Source organism: Pseudorasbora parva, chromosome 10, assembly GCF_024679245.1.
Source record: "Pseudorasbora parva isolate DD20220531a chromosome 10, ASM2467924v1, whole genome shotgun sequence".
NCBI classification, from domain to species: domain Eukaryota; kingdom Metazoa; phylum Chordata; class Actinopteri; order Cypriniformes; family Gobionidae; genus Pseudorasbora; species Pseudorasbora parva.
The window spans coordinates 1412931-1439800 of record NC_090181.1 but is presented as its reverse complement, the minus strand read 5'-3'; the positions used below and the strand labels follow the sequence as shown (position 1 = coordinate 1439800).

Below are 26870 nucleotides of genomic sequence, written 5' to 3'. Positions count from 1 at the left end.
ACTCCGCGTTTATACGCAGACTCCGCGTTTATACGCAGACTCCGCGTTTATACGCAGACTCCGCGTTTATACGCAGACTCCGCGTTTATACGCAGACTCCGCGTTTATACGCAGACTCCGCGTTTATACGCAGACTCCGCGTTTATACGCAGACTCCGCGTTTATACGCAGACTCCGCGTTTATACGCAGACTCCGCGTTTATACGCAGACTCCGCGTTTATACGCAGACTCCGCGTTTATACGCAGACTCCGCGTTTATACGCAGACTCCGCGTTTATACGCGGACTCCGCGTTTATACGCGGACTCCGCGTTTATACGCGGACTCCGCGTTTATACGCGGACTCCGCGTTTATACGCGGACTCCGCGTTTATACGCGGACTCCGCGTTTATACGCAGACTCCGCGTTTATACGCAGACTCCGCGTTTATACGCAGACTCCGCGTTTATATGCAGACTCCGCGTGTTTATATGCAGACTCCGCGTGTTTATATGCAGACTCCGCGTTTATATGCAGACTCCGCGTTTATATGCAGACTCCGCGTTTATATGCAGACTCCACGTTTATATGCAGACTCCGCGTTTATATGCAGATTCCGCGTTAATACGCAGACTCTGCGTTTATATGCAGATTCCGCGTTTATATGCAGATTCCGCGTTTATATGCAGACTCCGCGTTAATATGCAGATTCCGCGTTAATATGCAGACTCCGCGTTAATATGCAGATTCCGCGTTAATACGCAGACTCTGCGTTTATATGCAGATTCCGCGTTTATATGCAGATTCCACGTTTATATGCAGACTCCGCGTTAATATGCAGATTCCGCGTTAATATGCAGACTCCGCGTTAATATGCAGATTCCGCGTTAATATGCAGATTCCGCGTTAATATGCAGATTCCGCGTTAATATGCAGATTCCGCGTTTATATGCAGATTCCACGTTTATATGCAGACTCCGCGTTAATATGCAGATTCCACGTTTATATGCAGACTCCGCGTTTATATGCAGATTCCGCGTTTGTATGCAGACTCCGCGTTTATATGCCGATTCCGCGTTTATATGCAGATTCCGCGTTAATATGCAGACTCCGCGTTAATATGCAGATTCCGCGTTAATATGCAGATTCCGCGTTAATATGCAGACTCCGCGTTAATATGCAGATTCCGCGTTAATATGCAGATTCCGCGTTTATATGCAGATTCCACGTTTATATGCAGACTCCGCGTTAATATGCAGATTCCGCGTTAATATGCCGATTCCGCGATTCCGTCCGCGACTCCGTGATCGCAGAAATTATAGGGCCCTAAATAACAAAAGCCAGTATGGAAATACACACAGACAAAACAAGGCGATTTCAACCTCAAAATATACGTTTTTAAATATACCATTAATGCCATCTCAAACACGGAGAGGCTTCTTCGTGATTTCAACTAACAGATTCTGCAAAAAAGCGAAAATCACATCATTTGAAAAAAAACACGCTTCTTTCACATTTTGCTCGAAAGTAGAGCTGCCGACTTGTGCCCCTGGTTTCCGTGATGGGTCACAAATATAAAATATCTTAAACTGTGTGTGAAGATGAGCGGAGGTCTTACGGGTGTGGAGCGACATTAGGGGGAGGAGTTAATGACAGACATTTCATTTCTGGCTGAACTAACCCTTTAATGAGCTAATGCGGATCTTTATCTCCAACAGCCTCATCGTTACACACGTGAAGGCAAACACGGCTGCACTGTCATCACTCTGAGCTCTCAGACGCGACGCCACACACACACACACCAGCTCTATTGATCAAGTCTCGGCGATCCTGCTCTATTGCACCGTCAGGACATCGACTCGAGCCGCGTCTGGCTTTCCTGGAGGCCGGTTTCTCAGAAGGGTTATTCAGAACGTGTAAACACACATAAATGATGGATCTGCAAACGAGTTGCTTGTGTTTAGCCGTTCTTTCAGAAATTGCATCGTCCTGCCAAGACAAGAGAGCTCCAGCACCTATTAACCTTTTCACAGCTTCATAAATAATCCGGGATTTCACCTTAATTCACACACAGAAAGGCAGAACACAGCTGGATTAAAAAGCATGGTAACACTTTATCAATTATAACAATTAACTAGTTGTTTATTAGCATGCATATTACTATGATATTGTCTGTGTATTAGCACTTATAAAGCTCATATTAATGCCTTATCCTGCATCCCTTAATCCGACCCAATACCTAAACTTAAACGCTACAAAAACTACCTTACTAACTATTAATGAGCAGTAAATTAGGAGTTTATTGAGGGAAAAGTCATAGTTAATAGTGAATGTGTGTTCCCCATACTAAAGTGTTACCAAATGAATCTCAATGCATTTGAAATAATAATAAGTGTCGACTCATATGGCAAACTGTGGGAAACTGTAGTAATTTAAGGGTTAGAGATGTTTTGGATGCTCTGAAACAAATGCTTTTCACAATAAAATAAATAATCTGCCAATGGGGTGACAAAAAATAATCTTGTTTTCTGTTTGAATTAAGTTCAACTTAGTTAACTTTTGCTTGTCTAGTAAATACTTCTTGTTTTAAGAATTTGTAGATGTTTGGACTAGAAACAAGACAAAAATACTAAGTAAGAAGAGCATTTTTGCAGTGTGTCCTGGTTTAATATGCAGAATGAACTAAGTAAACAACTGTAAACAATGAGTCTGTGTGTTTGCGCGTCACGACCGCAGCAACACTGACTCAACCAAACAGAGTTACTCATTACTTGTGCAATTCTGACACGCTTCAGCTGTAAGCATCAGACCTGGGGGATAAAGACTGAACAACAGATATCTGTGAGAGACTCTCACACGCTTTATAAAGCTGCAAAATGTGCCAGTGACTAATGTGCATTTATTTGGTCATTTCTGCAACTCTCCAAAACTCAAACTCGTCATTAGCCGTTTTCATTCACGTATTTTCATGCACAAAATAAACTGGATGTAAATAAGAAAATGTGAAAGACTCGAAAGGAAGGATGTCTGATTCAACTGCTGATGCAGCAGGGGTGCAGATTGACCGCACACACACACACACACACACACACACACACACACACACACACAGACACGCACACAAACGTTTCCATGTTTTATGAGGACTTTGCATATCCGTAATGGTTTTTATACAGTATAAACTGTATATTTTATCCCCCTACACTGCCCCTACCTATCAAACACACACACACACACACACTCTCACAAACACGCACACACACTCTCTCTCTCTCTCTCGCTCACACACACACTCACAGGCGACGTGCAGCCCCAGCTGATTGATCAGGTGTGTCTGGACTGTTTTGTGTCCAGCCTGAATTTTTAACTTCTTGGACGCCAGACCCATGCTGACCGGTCATTACTGTCCCCACTGCAGCGTCCAGTGAAACGCAGACAAGAGAGAGCTGGAGGAGTCATTCAGACCTCATCCCACTGAGATAACGGCCCAGGTCATTAACACACACTCACAGACCACATATATCAGGCTCATTGGTATATCTATGCTGAATATTGTCTTTAACCAACATGTGCCTGTAAACCTGATCAAAACACCACTAAATATCAGTGCACAGGGGGATTATGGGGAATAAGAGCTCAAAATAAGCTTATTATATGCAAGTACAAACCATAAGTCCCTCATTCCTTGCATGTCACTTATAAATCATGCCAAAGCACAATGATCTCTATAAAACTAACTGCTGTTAATGGCTGATGCATACACTGTAACCAATTACACTGTCTAATGGATATTAAAATCACTGTTAAATCAAAATGGACAATTCTAGTATTATTATGGAATATTGCGGTGTTTATTATAAGTTATTTATCAGTGCACATCATGATTGTGTTCATAATCCTGAGTCAGAATAACTTAATCTCTTCTCTAATGATGAGGACGGGGCCACCTGTCACTCACGAGATCAGCCAATAGCAGACCACAGCCATCCAATCAACTCCCCACAGACACAATCAAGCCCCGCCCTATTTTACATATGTACTGGGGATTCATGCGGCAAAAATAAATGGAGCAACATTTTTTTGTATGTAGCAAAAGAGATTAAAATGAAGCAAAAAGGGTTACAATTAAACAAAGCCGGTTAAAATGTAGCTAAATGTACCAAAAACAGATTAAAATGTAGCAAAAAAAGGTTTACATGCAGCAAAAACCAGTTAAAATGTAGCAACAACGCGTTAAAAATAAAGAAAGCGGGTTAAATTTTTGCAAAAAAAAGGTTTAAATGTAGCAAAAGAGGTTAAAATGTAGCAACAACTGGTTAAAATGTGGCAAAAACTTGTTTAAATATAGCCAAAAAGAGGTTAAAATGTAGCAAGAATGGGTTCAAATTAAATAAAGCGGGTTTAAATGTATCAAAAAAGGTTTAAATGTAGTAAAAACGGGTTGAACGTAGCTAAATGTAGCAAAAACTGGTTAAAATATAGCAAAAAAAGGTTTAAATGTAGAAAAAACTGGTTTAAATATAGCAAAAAGAGATTTAAATGTAGCAAAAAAGGTTAAAATGTAGCAAAAACTTGTTTAAATATAGCAAAAAAGAGGTTTAAATGTAGCAAGAATGGGTTCACATGCAGCAAAAACCAGTTAAAATGTAGCAACAACGCGTTAAAAATAAACAAAGCGGGTTAAATTTTTGCAAAAAAAGGTTTAAATGTAGCAAAAGAGGTTAAAATGTAGCAACAACTGGTTAAAATGTGGCAAAAACTTGTTAAAATTTAGCAAAAAAAGTTTAAATGTAGCAAAAAAGGTTTAAATGTAGTAAAAACGGGTTGAATTTAAACAAAGCGGGTTAAATGTAGCTAAATGTAGCAAAAACTGGTTAAAATATAGCAAAAAAGGTTTAAATGTAGAAAAAACTGGTTTAAATATAGCAAAAAAGAGGTTAAAATGTAGCAAAAACTGGTTAAAATATAGCAAAAAAGAGGTTAAAATGTAGCAAAAACTGGTTAAAATAAAACAAAGCGGGTTAAAATGTAGCTAAATATATCAAAAAAATGTTTAAATGTAGCAAAAAAGGTTTAAAATAAAACAAAGTGGGTTAAAATGAAGCAACAAATGTTTAAATGTAGCAAAAGAGGTTAGAATGTAGCAAAAACCCGCATTCTTAAATTTTAAGAAAGCAGGTTTTTGCTACAATGTAGCTAAATGTAGCACACACACACACACACACACACAAAAAACGTTTTAAATGTAGCAAAAACGGGTTGAAATGAAGCAAAAGTGGTTTAAAATGTAGCAAAAAAGGTTCAAATGGTGATCGGCATCGGCATCTCTCTAAAGAAACCACAAACCTGAAATGCTCCGTAATCTAGAGTCAGAATAACTTCATCTGTTCTCTGATGACGAGGGCGGGGCCACCTGTGACTCACATGAGATCAGCCAATAGCAGACCACAGCCATCCAATCAACTCCCCACACACAGAATCAAGCCCCGCCCACATGTGTTCTTGTTTGAGAAGCGATTCACTCGACATAAGGCACAATAGAGAATAAAAGACCAGCGTAACATCCCTTTCATGCTGACTTTAAGGTCCTTCGGTTTGTTAGTGAGACACAGACTGTGCCTGAAACTCCCTCTAGTGGTAAAAACAATGTGACTTCCTTTCATTACAAGCTATAAACACTCCATGTGTTCATGATAACACAAAAAGCATCTTTACAGGAAGCAGTGGACACTTTAAGGTTCAGTGTAAAATCAATCTCATTATTTGTCAAGGCTGTGACGTACCTTTTTGGCTTTGTTCTTCTTCTCATACGTGTCTGACAGCGGTTTCTTCTTGGCTTGTACGGCGGCTTTAGCGAACAGATCCTCAAACTCTTTGGCGTTTATGATATCGGGCTCTTCCAGTGAACTCCAGAGTGTGTTATTACTGTAAAACACACACACACACAGGATTGATGTGTCAGAGAACATGACACAAATGCTCTTTAAATAACACTGGTGGAGGAACAGATGGGAAATGTTGCAGTACTGAGGCAAACAGCATTAGTTAATTTCTAAGCTTTCTGAGGACATGGCTGTGCTGGGACTCCATGAAACTGAATATAAAAGACACTGACATTGATGAGACTCACACTCAAAACTGATCTGAAGTGTTTTGCAACGATTCTCTCAGTATTATGGATGAGAACGATTTGGTTTCTGCCGTTGCTGAGAAACACGAGCAACACAAACAGGCAGATGGCGTATGAGGGAGACTTTTAAGAGTTTCCACTCTCTTATCCCGAGAGAAAAACACTTATTTGGGGTAATACCGCCTGATAAAGTGATGTGTATCTCAGCAGCCTCCTCCACGCTATAAGTGACTATCAAACACTATATTGCCAAAAGTATTGGGCCGCCCTTTCAGATCCCTGAGTTCAGGTGTTCAGTCTCTTCATGGCCACAGGTGTATAACTCCAGCTCTCGGCCTGCAGACGCTTCTACACACATTAGTGTAAGAATGGGTGGCTCTCAGGAGCTCAGTGAACTCAAGCGTGGAGCCGTGATAGGTTGCCACCTGTGCAATAAGGCCATTCCTGACATTTCCTCACTACTAAATATTCCACGCTCAACTGTTAGTGGGATTATAACAAAGTGGAAGCCATTGGGAACAACAGCAACTCAGCCACGAAGTGTTAAATCCCAGAGCGGGATCAGCACATGCTGAGGGTCACAGTGTGCAGTCAACAGCTCCAGACCTCCAGACTTCTGTGGCCTTCAGATGAGCTCAAGAACAGCAGAGAGAGCTTCATGGAATGGGTTTCCATGGCCGAGCAGCTCATCCAAGCCTTACATCACCAAGAGCAATGCAAAGCGTGGGATGCAGTGGAGTAAAGCAGCCGCCACTGGACTCTAGAGCAGTGAGACGTGTTCTCTGAGCGACCAATCACACTTCAGTCTGACAATCCCATGGAGGAGTCTGGGTTTGACGGTCGCCAAGAGAACGGGACTGCATTGTGCAAAGTGTAAAGTTTGGTGGAGGGGGCATTATGGGGTGGGGTTGTTTTTCAGGGAAACCATTATAACTTCTTTCTTTTGAACACAAATGCAGATATTTTGAAGAACGCTAGAAAGCAAAGGACATTAGAACCCATTGACTTTCATTGTAAAGAATACAAATAAAAAAAACTTTTTCAAAACATCTAGAAGAAAGAAAGTCATACATTTCTTGTGTCTAGTGTCGAGGACTTACTTGTTGTCCTGAATCTGAATACGGTTCCAGTAAAGCGGTTTCATGGGGCAGGCCGGTTCCACCGTAGGCTTACGCGGAGCTTTCTCAGCCGCCTGTCCGAATCCTGACAAGCCGAACGCGGGAGGCGGAGGAGGGCCACCAAAGCCCGCCATTGGTGGAGGAGGAGGCGGGGCTCCAGGTAGACCAGGTGGGGGCGGAGCAGGAGGAGGAGCTCCAGGGAGAGGTGGCGGTGGGGGCGGAGCATGTGCTCCGGGGAGGGGCGGCGGTGGGGGCGGAACATGTGCTCCTGGAAGGGGAGGAGGTGGGGGCGGAGCATGTGCTCCAAGGGGAGGAGCTGGGGGCGGAGCATGTGCAAGCCCAGGTAAGGGCGGAGGAGGTGGAGGAAGAAGAGGGGCGGAGCTACCTGGAAGAGGAGGAGGTGGAGGAGGAGGTCCTGGGCTCACACCCAAACTCTGGCTGATGGAGTCCAAGTTCAGTTTTTTGGGCAGGCTGGAGCTGGTGTTGAGCGCTCTTGTCTCGTCACTCTCAGGGGTTTTGATGAAGGTCTCGCGGTCCGTTTGGACACACACATTGCGGAAGCTTTTGGCCGGCAGGTCGTCTTCGGTGGACACACACACCTCCTGCAGCTCGCCGTGCTCCCGTACGGAGCCAGACCTCTGCTCCCGCTGCATCCGGCCGATGAGCGACTCCAGACGGGACACAACCTCCGCATGCTCGCCTCGAACCTGGAAAAGCCGCAGCTCGAAATCCGCCTGGATTCATACACATGCAAAAACAACAATTACTATTAGTATGCAGTTGAAAACCAGTAGTTGTGCATTGCATCTCATTTTAACACTCAGAAAATGTACAAATCTAGCAAGTTATGATAAAAGTAAAATAGGGCTGTCAATCGACTAAAATATTTAATTGCGATTAATCGCATGAGCGTCATGAGTTAACTCACGATTAATCACATGGCCGCCATGAGTAAACTCGCAATTAATCGCATGATCATCACGCGTCAACTCGCGATTAATCACATGATCAGCATGAGTTAACGTGCGATTAATCACATGATCAGCGTGAGTTAACGTGTGATTAATCACATGATCAGCATGAGTTAACGTGCGATTAATCACATGATCAGCATGAGTTAACGTGCGATTAATCACCTGATCAGCATGAGTTAACGTGTGATTAATCACATGATCATTGCGTGGTGACTCGCGATTAATCGCATGAGCGGCGTGAGTTAACTCGCGGTTAATCACATGTATGCATAAGTTAGCATGTGATTAATCTCATGAACGCTGCTCGGCAACCCGCGATTAATCGCATGGGCATCGTGAGTCGACTCACGATTAATTGCATGGCCGCGATTAATCACAACCATTGTGATTTCACTCACAATTAATTGTGTGCTTGGCGTGAGTTACCTTGTGATTAATCACATGACCGTCATGAGTTAACTCGCAATTAATCGCATGATCGTCGTGCGTTAACTCGCTATTAATCACATGATCGTTGTGAGTTAACGCGCGATTAATTGCATGATCGTAGTGCGTTAACTCACTATTAATCGCAACTTAATCGCACATTTTTATCAGTTGTAAATGTATTTTAAATTAAGTTTAAATTAACTTTTTAATACTCTAATCAACATGGGTATATGAACAAATATGTATGTTTTAAGCAAATGTAAATTTATTATTAGTGAAACTATACAGCGCATTAAGTTCTTTTTCAAAGAACTTGTTCATGTTTCTAAGCTTAAAAATGTAGAATAAGCAGTGATTTCTCTCATTTGTCACACAGGGAGAAACATGGACTCGGGAGTGCTCTTGTTCAGAAAAGTATTCGTTTTAGCCGATTGTAATGTATTTAGTTCAATAAAACATGTGCCGTAAGTGTTGGCGGTGTTAATGATTTACCTCGGATATGAGAGAGAGTGAGCTTCAGTGCATCACGCTCAGACTGCAGAGAATGTGCTCAGTGTAAAAACACACTTTTCTTTCAAACAGAAAATACAGAAACAGAAAATATGGCACTGTTGGTGGTTTAGAAAAGTAATATTAATGTTAACCCTTTTCTTTCCCTATTTCAATTTGCTGCTGCGTCCTTTACATCTTTGGCTGATCTCGATTTCTCCAACTACGGGCTACGGAACGGATCAAACAGAAAATGCACACTGCATTAATACAATTAGTGCCGGGATAACAATTAGTGATAATACAATTTGAATTAAATTAAAATGAATTTGTTAACGCGTTAATTTTGACAGCCCTAAAGTGAAATACTGAATTTACTCAAAAGACGAGACACATCTGAAATGATTTCAGAGCCGTTCCTATCAGCCGCTGGATCTGAGCGGCACTTTCAGACTCTCTCTTCAGGCTGAAATAATGGAGGGTTTTCCTGAGCGGACGCGACAGCTCCGACCGCAGCTTTACAGATGAGATCTCGAGACGCGTTCTGCAGTAAACCATCATCTTATTTAATTCGAGGAGCTGCCAGGAGCATCTGGAGTCCATCAGAACATCATGGCTTCCCTTCACGCTGCCCTCACATTCAATATCGCTGTTTACAGTCAAAGGTCACCACATTAAACACTACAAATACATTAACCTGCTGCAACTCGCAAGGCTGCTTATGAAAACGAGATGTCCTCTCTGGCAGACAGGCTGAATGTGACTACAACATATAAAGGCTGCTTTAATTTGATCAAAAACTCTCATTGAGCAGAAGTGTTGAACCTGAGGGAGCACTGCAAAAAATGCTCTTCTTACTCAGTCATTTTGTCTTGTTTCTAGTATAAATATCTAACAATTCTTAAATCCTTTTGCATTTACTATATAAGTAAAAGATAAGTGTTTTATTGAAATTAAAATCTAAATGAAGTGAGTTTTTGCTTAAAACAGGCAAAATGATCTGCCAATGGGGTGAGCAAAATAATCTTATTTCTGATTGAAATCTTGTTTCTTGTTTCCGTCCCAAACAGAAATAAGATTATTTCTCTCACCCCATTGGCAGATCATTTTGCCTGTTTTAAGCAAAAACTAATTTTGATATTATTTTTAACAAAGGAAAAATATCTTATGTAATTTTACTGATCTAGTAAATGCATCTTGAGTGAAGAATATTTAGATATTTGGACCGGAAACAAGAAAAAAATACTAAATAAGAAGAGCATTTTCTTCAGTGAGAGTTTGGCTTTCAGGGTCGAGCATAAAGCACACGTGCTCGTAAAACAGTCGCGCGTCTACGCCACTGATTTTCCACATCGGCTGTCGTTGTTTTATATACTTTCAAAAATGATAAAACATCATATTGTCCAGACTGCAAATGGACCGCTGGGAGCTGATCTTGGCGCATCAAGCCTGAAAGTAAATCTGCATTTAGTGCTAAACTGACAGCAGGAGAAGAGCTGAACGCAGAGATGAAGTCAGCCTCTGCTCACCTTAACATTACTGTACAATCATTACGGCATGGAGAACTCACTGCTTCATCAACACACATTTAAGATGCATTTTCTGTTTTCAGTTCAGTTTTAAGGTTTTAGTAATTTTGTTGTGTGTTTTTCATTTATATATGTCTCTAACTATATCATTATTTTTAACTAAATGAAAATAAGAAATGTTATTTATTTTATTTATGTGTGCATATATATTATATTATATATATATATATATATATATATATATATATATATATATATATATATATATATATATATATATATATAATATTAATATTAAGTAATTTTCTATTTATAGCATTAATTAATTTCTGCCTAAAATAAAAAAAAAAACATAAATAAAATATTTCTCATTTACACACTCACACCAAAATTAGTTTTTGCTTCTTGTATTAGTTAAACTAAATGAAATTAAGAAATGTAATTTGTTATTTCAGCAAGAAACTAGTTCAAGGCTTACACACACACACAGATAATATTTACAATGTATTTATTATATATCTATATATCATATGTTGTATATAAATAATACATAATGTAATGAAGTAAAAATATTTTATTTTAAAAATATGAAATAAAATAAAAATATTCTAAATCTGTCCTATATATCTGTAGTGTTACTACTATTTCTGTAAAGTTGGAAAAAACCCTTTATTGATCTGTGTATTTTTTATTTAATTGTATATTTCCTTTTAGCTGTTCTGTATTTTTTGTATTATAATGTGCAATTTATTTATTAACTTATTTTATTATTATTATTATTAATTTCAAATTTTTGGCGGAAGGGGTAAAAACTAAAAGCACTGTTATGTTCAAAAAAAGCAAAAAAATTCATTATTTCATTATATTATAGATAGCTAGAATATATAATATATTATACATTATATACAATATAATTTAGCCAGCATTACAAAAATATTATGTGTACAATTGTAAGTTTATTTTATTTCAAGTAACATTAAATAAATGTTTGTATGGTTCTTTTTTTGTGAAATATAATAACCCTTGGCATTCAGTAAAAACAGCAGAATAACTGGTTGTGAATGCTTTTTCTTAAAGATTAAATCAATCTCATTCTGACACACTCAGATCTGGAGGCCGAACACACACACACACACACACTCGATTAGATTGGTCTCTCCTGACATCTAGTGTGTTCTTCTAGTACTGCAGCTCAGGACGATTGGATGTTCAGAACAGAGCAAAACTCACATGCAGTTTCTCCAGCTCCTCTTTAGACTCTCTCTTCAGCTGAAGGAGGGCGGCCTGGTGCTCTGAGGAACCACAAAACACACACACACACACACACACACACACACACACACACTGTATCAGCACAATATGAATTAGTCTCGTATTTGATGAAGTTTGCACCATTGATTAAATTATTTAGCCGTTGATTATTGTGAAGAGGTTTTGAAACAATCTGTATTGTATAAAGTGCTGTAGAAATAAAGCTGACTTACACAAACAACCAAAATAATGAACATTTTTCTCAAATGTTTGAACTCCTCTTACATTTTTGTTGCTACTTGTTTGAAGAGAACATTCAAAAACAACGTTTTTATAACTTAATGGGAACGTTAGCTAAATATTCTTAAACATATTTTTGTAAGCTGGGTTGTTGATGCGTGCACCAGCATGAGCTAATACAATTTTAATTCAAGTAAAGTCAGTGCAAGTAATATGATGTTATATGAATATATTTATGAACAAAAACTTTAAACAAGACAAAAATACTAAGTAAGAAAAGCATTTTTTGCAGTGTAGTTGTTTAAAGTGTGTTAGGATGGCCTTATTTCAGTGATTTAAAGTTTTAGTTTTTTCAAAAACTATGTATAAACATTATTTTCTCAAAACTACAAACTTTGATGTACATGTTGCTCACATTTTACTGTGCTGCATACCGTGTAATCAGATTTTAGCCATTAATATGCTTTTTAAAGCAACTGGGGAAAAAAACACAAATGTCAGAGCATGTCAAAACTTCTTTAGGGCCACAAAATAGCCTTAGGGTCCAGGGGGTTAAACTCAAACTCACTTCATTTCGACACATTTTTAAGTGTCGACTTAAAATACTGAGTAGATTCGAGTCTACAAGACTTGATATTGTCAGTCATGTTGCTTCTCCAGTAAATGTATTTTGATTTGAGAATGTTTAGATATTTGGACTTCATTCACACCCATCAGTCAGACTCGACTGCAGTCTGAACTGCCCTAGTTTGAGTTCTTGGCATTAAAGGTCAGAGCTGGATGGACCAGTGCAGCTGGTTTTGTGTTACCAGTCAGAAGAGATCAACAGGCTTTGTGTAGTCTGATAAATCACATTTCCTGTGTTCAGCTGGTTTGTGGGCAAACGAGGATGCTGCTTTCCATTTAATTTAACAGCATCACATGACACCGCAACACATAAAAGAACCGCACAATCAGGCAGGACAAAGAGAAAAAAAACTTCAGCTAATGTTCTGTCAAGGTTCTCTCAATGTTCTTCCAGTAACATTAATAGAACATTATCTGGTCTTTAAAGGGTTACTTCAGCGATTAGCATATGGCTTTGTATCATGGAAAAAATCCTCCCATGATGCAAATATCTTCAATTTGCGCCATCGGAGAAATTGTTGGGCAGAGGCTAAAGACTACAGCCAGCAGAGGGAGCCATTTCCTCATGTTTTCAACTCGGCATGGGGATGGAGATCACACTCACAGCACTCAGCTCGCAGCCTCAGCCTCAGGCACTCGGTGTTTAAACGGTGCGGCCGGCAGAGCAAAGTAAGTCTTTCAACTTCTCAAACTAATTCCTATGTAAGTTAAGCTGTAAATTTATGCCACGGACGCGTTTACCTCAGCTCTCATCACGAGCTCATCCATGACTGTCAATCTGACTCCTGCAGCGTTTGGGCTGTGAGGCTCACTCACATTTTTAATTGTAGTGTCTGTTCTCTAACTGAACTGATTTTATGAAGATCATCACGGTCGCGGTGGGACAGTGATCAGTAATCCAGTAGTGGTGGCTTTGGGAATGGCTTCACAGGGCAGCGAAGCATTCTGGGAATTGTAGTCTTTTATCCCCATGAGACAAAAATAAGTTCTGTCTTTTCTCAGTCTAGAAAGCACCAAATTCAAAAATAATTTCACATTTCTACTACAGTAATATCCCACTTTAAATACAGATTAATCTTCCCAGCACTGAAGTACTCCTTTAATAATATTAATAACTGTAGGTCCTGACCCGTCTTGAAACACGGACCAAGGAGTCTAACACATGCGCGAGTCAAAGGGTCCTCGAGCCCCCACGGCATCAATAGGTCAAACTGGCGCGATCATATATATATATATTTTAGGGGTGACCCCGAATAGTCGAAGATTCGATGCATCGATATGCGGAGCCTGATTCGACCACCGATCTCACGGTCGAATCTTCGCGGGTGTTATGAAACGAGGATCATACCATTTTAGCAATATGGGGGTGCTCAATATTTTAAAGACGTGTCGCGGCGCTGAGCTGAGCATCGGTGTGTGACTCCTTTAAGGGCGCTGAGCTTCGCACCGCGCCTTTAAAATTAGAACACGTTCAATGAGTGTACACACACCGGCGGCAGCATTCAGCGCCTGTCCGCGGCCACTCAGGAAGTTGTTTAAAATCCTGCCGCACCACAGAGCGCTTTCGTGCAGCTCATCTGTCAGTCAATTCAAAATTGAGCTCGCGTGTATATAATGTGCGCGTCAGGTGGCGGTGTGAGATCCTGAGGCGCGCGGGGCTGAGCTTCGCGTATGTCTTCACCCGCTTCATAGGCACAATCAGCTTCAGAACGTGCATGTAAATGCACTCAAAGTGTTCTTTTCCTCTCTAGGCAGGTATTTTTTTTAAGTTTATTTATCAAATTGTTCTTTTATATATTTGTGTGATGTTCTGTATTTCGATCGCGGCTTTAACATGTTATGAGAAAACGGTTTATGTTTATCCACCACATTACCTTTTAGGCTATTTAAACCTAAATAAGAAAGCCATTGTCAGTTCGTCTGTCAGTTTTGGTCACTTTATTAAAAGTTGTTGCTGTGTGCAGTGTGTAAAGGAAAATAACAATAGTTTTACCCTTCTGCTGACAGTGTCGTGCCCCTCCCAACCCATTCACACACACAGATGATTCGACTATCAGTCGACCATAGAGAGATTCGACAATTCTGATTCGATTGTCTAAATCCTTAGTCGAGGACAGCACTAATATATATATAGATTCCTCATTAGTGCCTGCGCAGATCAGCTGAATGAGGCATCTACATAATATCTATCAGTTTGACCTCATCAGACGGCAGTAATAGCGGATGGGAACACTAGATGAGATTCGTCTGATATGAGGTCAAAAAATAACAAATACTGTTGTGTTTCTCTCAGAAACCGATGGGTTCGTGTCTTAAGACATCAGTGTGTCGTCACGAGTGCATGTTGTCTAAGCATGTTTGTTTGTTTTGCTCTCATAGAATTGTTCCCCATTCACATCATTATATGACTGACACACAGCAACGGCTGAGTTAAAAATCTTCATTTGTGTTCTCCTGAAGAAACACACACACCTACATGTTGATGCCCTGGGGTCAGCAGATAAACATCACAACAAGTGACAAGTGTCACTAAAGCGTTTCTTAAACTGAAACATCATAAACCCTTAGAATGAACCTCAAGTGCCTATTTTTCACTTAAGCAGTCCCTTAAAACCGCTGTGTGTTGCATAAAGCCCCTTAACTGTCATTTTCCTAAGTATAGTTTAAGGTTAGGAAAACGTTACCTTAAGAGTTTACGAACATTAATGAGGAAACAATGGTTTGGAGTTTATGGATCCTGTTGAAGATATAGATGTGCCAAAGTGAATTTTTCGCGATAGGGCGAACCCTCTGGACCATCTTAGTGATGAAAAACTGCTTCGAAAATATCGGTTTGATCGCCGCGGGATATATGAGATCGCTAACAAACTGGAATTTCACATAAACATTGATTAACGGAAGCGCAAAATGTTCATGCATCACACATAACGAACCATTGGTGATTCTTGAACACGCGCGAGCGTTTGAGCTGCCCAAACAGCCTGAATCATATCAATTACTTTTATATCTTTCGATGAATGGACATAAGTGAGAAAAGAATATATATATTTTTAAAAATCATTTGTTTTTGTTTTCCATAGATGGACGAAAGTCTTACGGGTTTTGAACGACACAAGGGTGAGTAAATGATGGCAGAATTTCTCTAAATTATCTATTTTCTCATCTGGTATTCTCTTATCTAAGTTATGTTGTGTTCTGTGAAAACGTACCGCTATCTGCATTAACAAATAACGTGTCCATTACAACAATAGAATTTTATAACAGCAAAACCTGGATCGCTGTCATGAAATACTTAACAGTTTACCTTACCTAAGAGAACCGTTTAAGGGATTATATGCAACACTCTTTAATTATTCCCTTAGTTAAGGGAAAATCATCCCTTAAGTCTCATACTTAAGGGAAAAACTTTAGGTGGTTTATGCAACCGGGCACAGAGCTTTCAACGGGCCGGGCTGGGCTAATAGCCTCAGACCTGTAGCACCGAAGCTAAAACCACACTACCAATTTTATAACCGCTGTTCAAAAGTTTGGTATCTGAATTTTTTTAATGTTTCTGAAAGAGTCTCTTCTGCTCACTACTGCTCATGAATCCAGTAAAGCAGTGAAATATTCCTCCAGTGTAGATCATCTGTTCTCGATGTGAATATATAGTGAAGTGTGATTTATTCCTGTGATCAAAGCTGAATTTATCATCATTACTCCAGTCTACAGTGACCCCACACTTCTGAACAGTAGTGTGTGTTTAAGAGATGCTGGACTGTGTGTATGATCTGATCCCAGCGATTGTTGAAAGTGCAGATGCAACTTCACAAAAAATGTTTCTAGTCAAAATATCTAAAAATTATTAAAACAAGAAGTATTTACTAGACAAGCAAAAGTAATTGTCTTGTTTTGGGGGAAAATAACTCAAAATGATAAGAGTTTCTGCTTAAAATAAGATAAATAATCTGCCAATGGGGTGAGAAAAATAATCTTGTTTTCTGTTTGAATTAAGATTATTTTTCTCACCCCATTGGCAGATTATTTATCTTATTTTAAGCAGAAACTCTCTTCATTTTGAGTTATTTTTCCCCAAAACAAGACAATTACTTTTGCTTGTCTAGTAAATACTTCTTTTTTAAGAATTTTTAGATGTTTGGACTAGAAACAAGACAAAAATACTAAATAAAAAAATCATTTTTTGCAGTGTTTGCTGTTCACTGATCCCGCTCATTTAGCGTAAGATGTGAGTCTGGAAGAGTGACCGTGAAGAGAAACTGGCTCACCCGCTTCTGTGTAGCGCAGCCCCACCTTCTCCTCTCCATCCTCTTTAGGTGGAGGCCAGACGGCCTGCAGACGTCCAGGCGTTCGGTCCTCACCGTCGGATGGAGACGCGACTTCAGACTGAGAAGAAACACAGAAATGAGCAATCACTGTACTGCATGTAAACAAACACCCAAGTTAACAAAATGCCATGAAATTGTTATTTAACCCTTAAATGCATACCTCGTGTCGTTAGCGACCAGAGACGTCATTCACTACCCTCCTCCTCCTCCTCCTCGTTCAATTTTTAAAGTTAGACATCAACCTTCTTAGTATTCCTCAATCAATCCATTTTAAACAATATAACAAGAAAATTATATAATTATAATTGAATGCCTGTTTTTTCACTAGTTTTTGTATAGGGTCGCTAACGACCCGAGGTGTGGACGATTGTATTTTTTTTTTTTTTTTTTTTTTTTGCACAATGATAAATTAGTCTATAATCACAAAATAGGGCGCAATTCACCTTTATTCCACAGGGTGGCAATGTCTGATACACAATGACGTCACCACATAGTTACCTCTGACAGAAAACTAAACTATAGTAATTATAATCGGCAAAACTTGAAATGTCTCAGTGATTTACTGCAGAGAGCAAGAACTGAACACAATCAGATATTAGTGTCAATGTCACTGAGGATGGATCTGGTGAAGAAGCTGTCAGTGATCAAAATATTGATTTTGAAGACGTTGAAAATGAGAATGTGCGTGAGATGGTGAATATGAGGCAGATGCTGAATGTAGACGAGCTCTGACGAGGACAGATGATGATGATGATGGTGTTAAACATCTGCTCAAACTAAACCCTTCAAAGCTCCAAAAGGGAACCAAATAGGTTTTATTTTATTCTTCTGTAGCTGTTACTCTAATATCAGGAGTTTTATATATCATCGCGACAGGTAGAGCTCTAGCCATGTTAAATATAGATCCGGGTCGCTAACGAACCGAATATGTAAGAATGTTTGGCGAAACAGTCATGCATTTAAGGGTTAAATACATTTTGTATAAATGTGACCCGATCTGGCAAAATGAGTCGCAAGTTCGCAATGTTCTATTTTAAAGGAAATGTATAGCCCCGTTTCCACCAAAATTATCCGGAACAATTTGTACCAGGAACTTTTCTCCCCCCAGACCTGCAGCTGTCTGCGTTTCCACCGCGATCTAAAGTACCGAGAAGATTAGGCAGATTTGTCCGGTGATGTAGGACTGCGCGCGACTGCTCCTCCAAGTCAGTAACGGACAGTAATCATTTTTGCGCGACCGCAAAAATGAACAAAAAAATGACATTTTTTGTACCGATTGAAAGATTTAGTGGACTGTTTACATGAGACGTTATCTAAACCGATCGTGTTTACATGTGATGACTTTCAATCGCAATCATTTTGTCACATGCAGTTTGTCTGCCGCATCAGAAATGTCGCCGCTGTTTTCTCCAGCAGCTGAATGTGTTAACTGTATAGCAACTCTTACCGGCCACCAGGACTAATACAGTATTATATCAGCAATTTATCTGTTGTAAAGTGTAATAATCATCTCAGAAAAAACTATTCTTCTGTCAGGCGCAGTTAAAGTAAAAACTGCCCGGGGTAATATACGCTGTGTCATTACTCCAACATTATCTTCATAACTTACGAAATAAAAAGTTAACCCCTCAGAAAAATGAGCTTTCCTCTCTTGTCAACATGAGCGCGGCGCGCGCTGTCACGTCATTTAAGGACGCACACTTATAGTAATCGGTCAGGTCGTTTACATGGTGAAAAATAGACTGTAAAAAAATTAATAACGAGTATATGGAAGAGATTCAAGCTGTGCTGCTTTTGCTGGTTATGTATAGCGTTAGGTTTACTAAAGTGGTCATTAACAACAACAGAAAAGAGCACTAATATGCAGATTCAGCAGCATATTCAGAAAGCTTGTAAAGCTAGATTTAAAATGACAATGTATATTATTATCAGCTATTACGGACACTGAACGTGAGATGGCTGAGACGAACGCGCGCCATCAGACAGAGAGCAAGACTGATATCTACTGAACGCAGAACGAACTTCGCAAAAGACTTTTAAAAATGCCGGTTGAAATAAAATGCTGCGTGAGCTAAACCAATCAGCATGTCCCGCCCTCGAAAGTTCCTGAACTTTGAAAAAGTACTAGCTCACAAGCAGGGCCGTTTGGAGGGGGAAATATTTACCCGGAACTTCCTTTGGACCCTGGTTCCTGCGGTCTAAACACACCGAGTACCACCCAAAGTTCCTGGTTCCTGGGTAATGTTCCTGCGGTGGAAACGCGGCTTATGTAAGATTGTGACCAAAACTGGTACTGCAATCACTTTTAAATGACTGTAGAGCGGTATCTCCCTAGCCTGGATGCCAGCCGAACTTAGCCCCGCCCACAAAATTTTTAGGTCGGGCAGTTCGGTCTGGCCTCGCTCAATAGAGGAGTAATTATCTCCGAACAGAAACTGTTCGGACCAATGAGATCATCAGGGCGGGCTTTAGCCGATGATGGACAGATGATCAACAGTACCGTAATCATCACGTCATCAAAGGGGCTTGGGCTATATTTGATCGAATCCTAAACGGAGAGCTTGTTTGTATCTGCATCACCTTCACTATTTCTCTCAGTAATGATGATCATGTTGGGTAAGTACTCTGTGTATCATTAAATTCTTTTATTTTTTTACAACAAGCGCAAAGATCGTTTATTCCAGCGCATTCAGTCAGGGTTGCCAAGTTTTTACAACAAAACCCGCCAACTACTAGCCCCCTAACTACTGGGGGGGGGGGGGGGGGGGGGGGGGTAAATGTGTGTTATTTTGGCAATGTTGCCTGCTAAAATTTGCACTCATGCGTCTATATATCACATAATAGTCGCTTCAACCCGCAGACATAGAAAACAACCCCCGGGGAAAAAAATGCGGACTTGGCAACACAGTGCAGTTAGTTGAGCTCTGCTGACGTCGCTTCATTGCTCTGATTGGTTGTAGGTCTGTCCTGGTTTGGTTGAAACACACCCCATAAGCACAGCCCAATGGAGAAATGTCAGACTCATATTCTGACTAGAATTGAGTATGACCACATCAGGCTAGTGTCTCCCTCTCCCCCTCCCCCGAGGTTGCCAGATTGGCTGCAGGATCAGCAGAACGTTTGTAGATCTGCACTGAAGCAGATCTGGCAACCCCAATACACTACTGACTTCCTGATTGGTCGATAGGTAGAGGGCGGAGCTTCAGGCCAAAACACAACATGACATCATCAACATCAGCTGAGGGCTGCAACAACAACTTTATAATGACAATATCCTGCCGGACTACTGTTGGCAGTGATAGAAGCGTTTGAAATGAACATGATTTCTTAATGTCTAGAGACATATCAGGGCCATTTTATGATTCATTAAAATACATTTACATACAGTTCCTTTAAGATACGGTCTGATAATGTGGAAAAACAATCAAACATTTTTAGCTAATTTCAAAGAACAGACATAAAAAAATAATCTCCCAAAGTTTCGTAGTCCAGATAACTGAGTAAAGGTATTTAAATGATTATTAAAGTTGACAAAGTTTGCCAAACTTGCTGGAAATTAACATTCTCAACTCCTCTCGTCACTTCTGAGCATTTGCCTATACTCCAGGTATCCTCTTAAAGGGATAGATCACCCAAAAGTGAAAATGTGATGTTTATCTGCTTCCCCCCAGGGCATTATACGAGTAACGGTTAGAGTTAAAAATCTTAATGTGTGTTCTACTGAAGAAACAAACACACCTATATGTCAGACGCCCCGGGGGGTCAGCAGATCAACATCACAGGGTTATTTTTGGGTGAACTATCCCTTTAAACGTCAATATCTCTGCTCTCCAAATGTTGTTAAATGTTATATAAAACCAACCAAAAGGCTTAGAAATGTACAGGAACACTGACATAAACGCTGACTGATTTTGTCAAAGCAATTTACTCAGGTTTTTAATTAGAAAAGAGGGCAGAGGACCATAATTCAAATGGGTATATCTTTTAAACCATTCAAGATTTCACTTGAGTAGGGTATCGTTTTAAAGCTCATGGTCTACTCTTTCCATTTCCATCCCTTTCGAAATTTGGGTCACTTTGAATCAGGTCACAAATAATGTTTTTGGCCTAACTCTTTGAGCACATTATAAAAGAACAAATAACTTTGAAAATGGTTTCGGTGAGCAAATAAATCATCACCTGCAGTTGACCAGTCTGCTTACATGAATTAAATCCCACTGTAAGACAGATAATCTCCACCAAAACACACATATTTGGAGACAAGCTGGCCGTCGCCATCTTGGCAGTGTGTTCACGGTTAACAGAAAATGGGCAAAGAGGCGGGACGTGGGCGGAGCTTAGGTGATGTGATGACTAACAGACAGCAGACAAACGGTTATCCACCTGTCACTCAAAGTGGCCACGCCCTTAATTATGCAGAAATGTAAGGCTTTATATAATGTAAATGTGTTTGCTAACATGAACCTACAATGAGAATTTGTAAATGTTAATGGTAGTTCAAAAAACACTGTAAAAAAACTGCATTAACATTACTATATATATTAAATATATAATACATAATGTATTATAACATCACTATAATATTACAATTATAGGTAAAAACTCAAATAAAGGAAAGGATAAAAAAATAATCTAATGTAATCTCATAATATTATTGCAAATTGTTTTCATAAAGACAAAATGTACTGTTAGTAAAAAATTTAGTGTTTTATTAAACTCAATTTAATTTACTGACGTGTAAAAATGTTCATTTTGACCCTTAAAAATCTGATAAACACCTAAAATAATAATAATAAAATGATTTTATAATTAATTATGATGCTAGAAAGGAATGTACTTCAGTGACCATATTAACATAACATAAATAATTAATAATTAATAAAATAATTGCTATTAGATAAATAGGACTTTAATATGAATTCCATAGATTTTTAAATTATTAAATATTTATTAAATGTATTTAATACATTTTCTCAATTTAATTCAGTTACGTGTAGCAAAAACGTTGGTTTGCACACTTATAAATCTGATAAAAGCAGTATAATAATACAATTATTTTATGATTATTCTGGTGCTAGAAATGAATGTATTTCAGTGACTACATTTTTTTTAAACATGAAGGTTTAATAATTATTAAATGATTGCTTTTAGATAAATAAGACTTTAATATAAATGCCATAGATTTATATAAGAGGTGTGTGGCTTTATTTAGTTTTAGATTTTATAATTGATGCTGATGTTTCTGCATTGTTTGTCTAAAGATGATATTGTACCCCATAAGAGAATTACGTTGGTCATAATTAATAGCACATACTTTGACCTCAGTAGGGCTCTTGATGTCAATGACTGGAGATTTGCTCAGCTGCCGCTCAAAGATGGACCTCAGCAGCTCTTTATCGCTCTTCTTCTTCTTCCGGACAGCGTCCAGGTCAAGCGCCGCCTCCACCGGATCCTTTTTGGCAGGTTTAGAGCTGAATAGTTTGGCTTTTAAAGCATCGTATGTGGAATCTGTGGGCGTTTTATTAGCGCTGTCCGTATTTCCCGCGCTCGTGTCACACGGGGCCACGGCATCCTCTCGGGTGCTTTCCGCCTTGCTGGCTTTTTGTAACAAACTGGTGATTTCTGACAGATTTCTGGGCTGGTTTTTCTTTCTCGTTGGGGTGGTCAGATGGTCAGCTTTGGCTTTGTTGACGTGCTGTTTGAGATTGAGCAGAGCTCGGTCTGTGTCTCGCTGTTTGATTTCGGAAAGCGTTTCTCTCTCGTCTCCCACAGCCCCTTTCTTAAACACATGGAGGCCGCTGAACAGAGCGGGCAGCTGGTATCTGTCGCCGGTTTTGGTGTTTAGTTGGTCAGTTCCCAAGACGTCATTTGTCTTAATGCCAGTTTTGGTGTCCTGTTGGTCAGTTCCCAAGACGTCATTTGTCTTAATGCCAGTTTTGGTGTCCTGTTGGTCAGTTCCCAAGACGTAATTTGTCTTGATGCCAGTTTTGGTGTCCTGTTGGTCAGTTCCCAAGAGGTCATTTGTCTTGATGCCAGTTTTGGTGTCCTGTTGGTCAGTTCCCAAGACGTCATTTGTCTTGATGCCAGTTTTGGTGTCCTGTTGGTCAGTTCCCAAGAGGTCATTTGTCTCCATCTGAAGACCTGAGAATGAGGAGGATGGACTCACAAACTCTCCAGTTTGAGGATCTATTCCCAAATTCCCTTCTTGTCGATCTGCGACGTCCTCATGTAATGAAGGTGTGCAATGAGGCAGTGATCGTCTCCAGCTGCTGACGTCTGGGCGTGAGCCGGAGTAACTCGCTCCTGCTCGCACTGTGTGAACGCTCAGCGAACGCATTTCTTTCCAGGATTCGCTGGACACGCGGGACGGAAGATCCAGGGACCGGTTGAGCTTTCCGGACCGGCTCAGAACCGAAGCGTCCCGTAGCGATCGCTCCACGAGGCTTTCACACTTCACACCGAGCTCAGATTCGTCGCCTGACCTTCCCTGGACACTTTTGGCATCCTCCTCGTCGTCGCTGTACGTCTCCACCCTGGTGACCTGCACCAAAAATGGATCATCCCGAATTTGGGAATGAAGGCATCCCGGCTTTTCCTCTCCATGAGGACTTGGCTCTACATCCGACAGAGTTCGGAACGATGTCAACACAGCCGAAGAATGATCTGACCTTCTTCTGGCTGGATCCATAGTCGCCGTTTACATTGAATCCAATGGAGTGAAATAACATGCACTCGTTCTTCACACCAATTTAGGGTTAATATTCATTCTGAATGTGCAAGAATTACTGTGTCTTCCTCCTGATGAGCCAATCAGAATCCATAGCTCGAACATTTAAAGCAGACGATGACAAAAATAAATCTTTATAGTTGTGAACGGGCCTTTAGTTGAGGTGTAAAACGTCAACCGGAATGTGCTCTAGTTTCATGGACTCAAACAAAAGGTTTTTGTCTGAGAAAATCCCCAGATTTCTCTCTCTCTCTCTTGCACTCCTGTTAGGAAACACTTCACTTTTGTGCCAGCAGCTCAGGAGCAGAGTTTAGGGAGTTTATTCAGCATTTATAGTGAATCGAGTTCTCCAAACACACACACACACACAGATCCTCAAGAGAGAAAAAGGTAAACAGAGACTCTAAAGTTTCAGCGTTGTTCTAGTCCTGAAGGAAAACTCACTGTGCTAGCGCAGACAAGCTAAGAGAGATCTTCCAGAATGAGGCACTTCCTGTTCTGTCTCTGAATGCACGCTTGTGTTTTCCCCGGAGAAAGTTTAGTAGTTAGGTTGAATAATTTGCCTTCTGGCCACTCCCGGTGTGTCGGTTCAGCTGGAGAGCTTCACCTGTGAGTGTCTGATTACTGAACACCGGAGCTGAATGTGAGGCAGAGATTATTGGCTCGCTCCTCCCCTTCTCTCTCTCTCTCTCTCTCTCTCTCTCTCTCTCTCTCTCTCTCTAATCTCCTGCAGGTCAGGTGAAGTGGGCAGGGCTTCACTGCTGAGGTCACTGGCCACGCCCCCTCTGTTGCTATAGCGCTGATCTGTCGAATCAAGAGTGAGGTCTGCAAACTTCCTGTACTGGTTTATACTGGAGCCAGACTGGTTATAGTTAGAGGGGAAAATGCACATTTATAAGGTTTAGAATTTTTTTTAAAGCCTATTTGATAAAAATTGTAAACTAATAAATGCACTTTGAGAGGTTTTCACTACCTTATGCAATAATCAGAACATGCATTTAAATGCATTTTTATACTGTATATATTTAACAATATAAATAAATAAACATATAATCAGAGTACAAGTAAAAAAACAAAAGCATTGCATATGATCAAAGAATGTGTACAAAACTAGAATAAAATAATAAATACTTAACATAATATGTACAAAACATTAATATAATACTTAAAAAAATAGGAATAACACAAAATTATACTCAGAGAAAGTATAAATATTTATATAACATAAAATGTAGCTTCAAATTAATAACATTTATGTATTAAAAACAAAACAAAACTAGATAGTATAAATAAAATCAATTCATATTTTTAATATTTCTATGTATATAATATTAAAATATGTAATAAGATATTTTAGACATTATAAAGGGATTTATTAATATAATATCTCATTATAATGTTAAAAATAACCCAAAAATTAAAAAGGCAAAAAAATGTATATATTTTTTAATAATAATCAGATCTAAAATTATCTGTTATAATTTCTTATAATATTAAACATATAGGCAAAAAACTCAAATAAAAAGCAAAACAATTGTTTTTAAATTACATCTGGTCTAAAATCATCTTTTTTTATCATTTCTTATTTAAATAATTTTAAAAAAGTATAAAATGTGGCTAAAGCTGATAAAATCATTATCATGTTTTCTCATTATAATATTAAAAGTATAGGCAAAGCACTCAAATAAAGGCAAAAAGTGTAAAAACAAAGCTGATCTAAAATGATCTATTATAGGTAAATTCTAATAATATTAAAAAATACAGACAAAAAAATTAAATAAAGACAAAAAAATAAAAAATATTTAAAAAATCTATCTACAGCTGATAAAATCATTAATATAATTTCTCATTATAATGGTTAAAAAAAAAAAAGCCTAAAAAAAAGCCAAAAATGTACAAAAAAATTATAATAATCTGATCTAAAATTATCGGTTATAATTTCTTAATATAGGCAAAAACTTAAATAAAAAGCAAAACAATTTTTGTTTTAAAAAAAAGCTGGTCTAAAATCATCTCTTATAATTTTCATTATAATATTAAAAAATATAGGCAAGATTTTTTGAAAATCTGTCTACAGCTGATTAAATCATTAATATAATTTCTCATTATAATATTAAAAATAACCCAATAATAATAATAATTATAATATAATATAATATAATATAATATAATATAATATAATATAATATAATATAATATAATATAATATAATATAATATAATATAAAAAATATAGGCCAAAAAAAAAAAAAAAAGATTACATCTTATAAAATTAATAATATACTTTCTCATTATTATATATTTTTAAAAAATCTAATCTAAAATCGTATTTTCTAATTTCTCATTATAATATATTTTAAAAAAAAGGTAAAAAAAAAAAACACAGCTGATAAAAAGTTAAAAGCGGTGTGTTTGCCCTAAATGTGCTTGATGAGCGAGTTTGCTGAGATCTCTCCAGAACTCATGTTAAAGCTCGGCTTCAGTGACCTCAACCCAAACATATCCCGTCCTCTCTCTTAATGAAGAGTCAAATACTGTCAAACTTTGTTGGTTTTTGTTGGTTTAACTTAAAAAAGTAAGTAACCTGGCTGCCTTAAAAATTTGAGTTGATTGAAATAAAATTTTTGAGTTGATACAATGAAGGAAATTTGTTAAATAAATATAAACTCAAAATATTATTGTATCTGAACCACATAAAAAATGTGATAAAATATGAAAATAGCACAATTTGGCTGCGTCATCAGAAATAAAACACACAATTACCCAATATGCTTACACAACCTTTGAATAATATTTTAATAAAGGTTGTCGAATCTCAAAAAATGTTCATTGTATTAACTCAAAATTGTAATTTCAATTAACTCAAAATTTTAAGGCAACCAGGTTACATTTTTTCAAAATATTTTTTTTACAGTGCACCGGTTTTGTATCTTTTTTGTATTCCTTTTAGAATTGTCTGCTCTAACTCCTTATGCGTGTATATGTATGTATATATAGGCTATGTGTGAGTGTATGCATATATATATATATACATAATATTTGTTTATTGATT

General features: G+C 38.6%; 1 protein-coding gene across 4 annotated transcripts in view; it reads right to left on the bottom strand.

The window, feature by feature from the left end:
* Positions 1-26870, bottom strand: part of LOC137090871 (formin) — a 126771-nt gene that overhangs the window by 70407 nt on the left and 29494 nt on the right. For 3 of the 4 annotated variants that reach the window (XM_067454847.1, XM_067454850.1, XM_067454849.1), the window contains exons 5-8: positions 17033-17150; positions 11880-11941; positions 7211-7962; positions 5764-5905 (exon numbers count right to left, since the gene is read on the bottom strand). In XM_067454847.1, the coding sequence (XP_067310948.1) occupies positions 5764-5905; positions 7211-7962; positions 11880-11941; positions 17033-17150 (1074 nt within the window). Of the gene's footprint in view, positions 1-5763; positions 5906-7210; positions 7963-11879; positions 11942-17032; positions 17151-22406; positions 24461-26870 lie in introns of those variants that run through there. The other variant, XM_067454846.1, reaches the window with a different exon arrangement.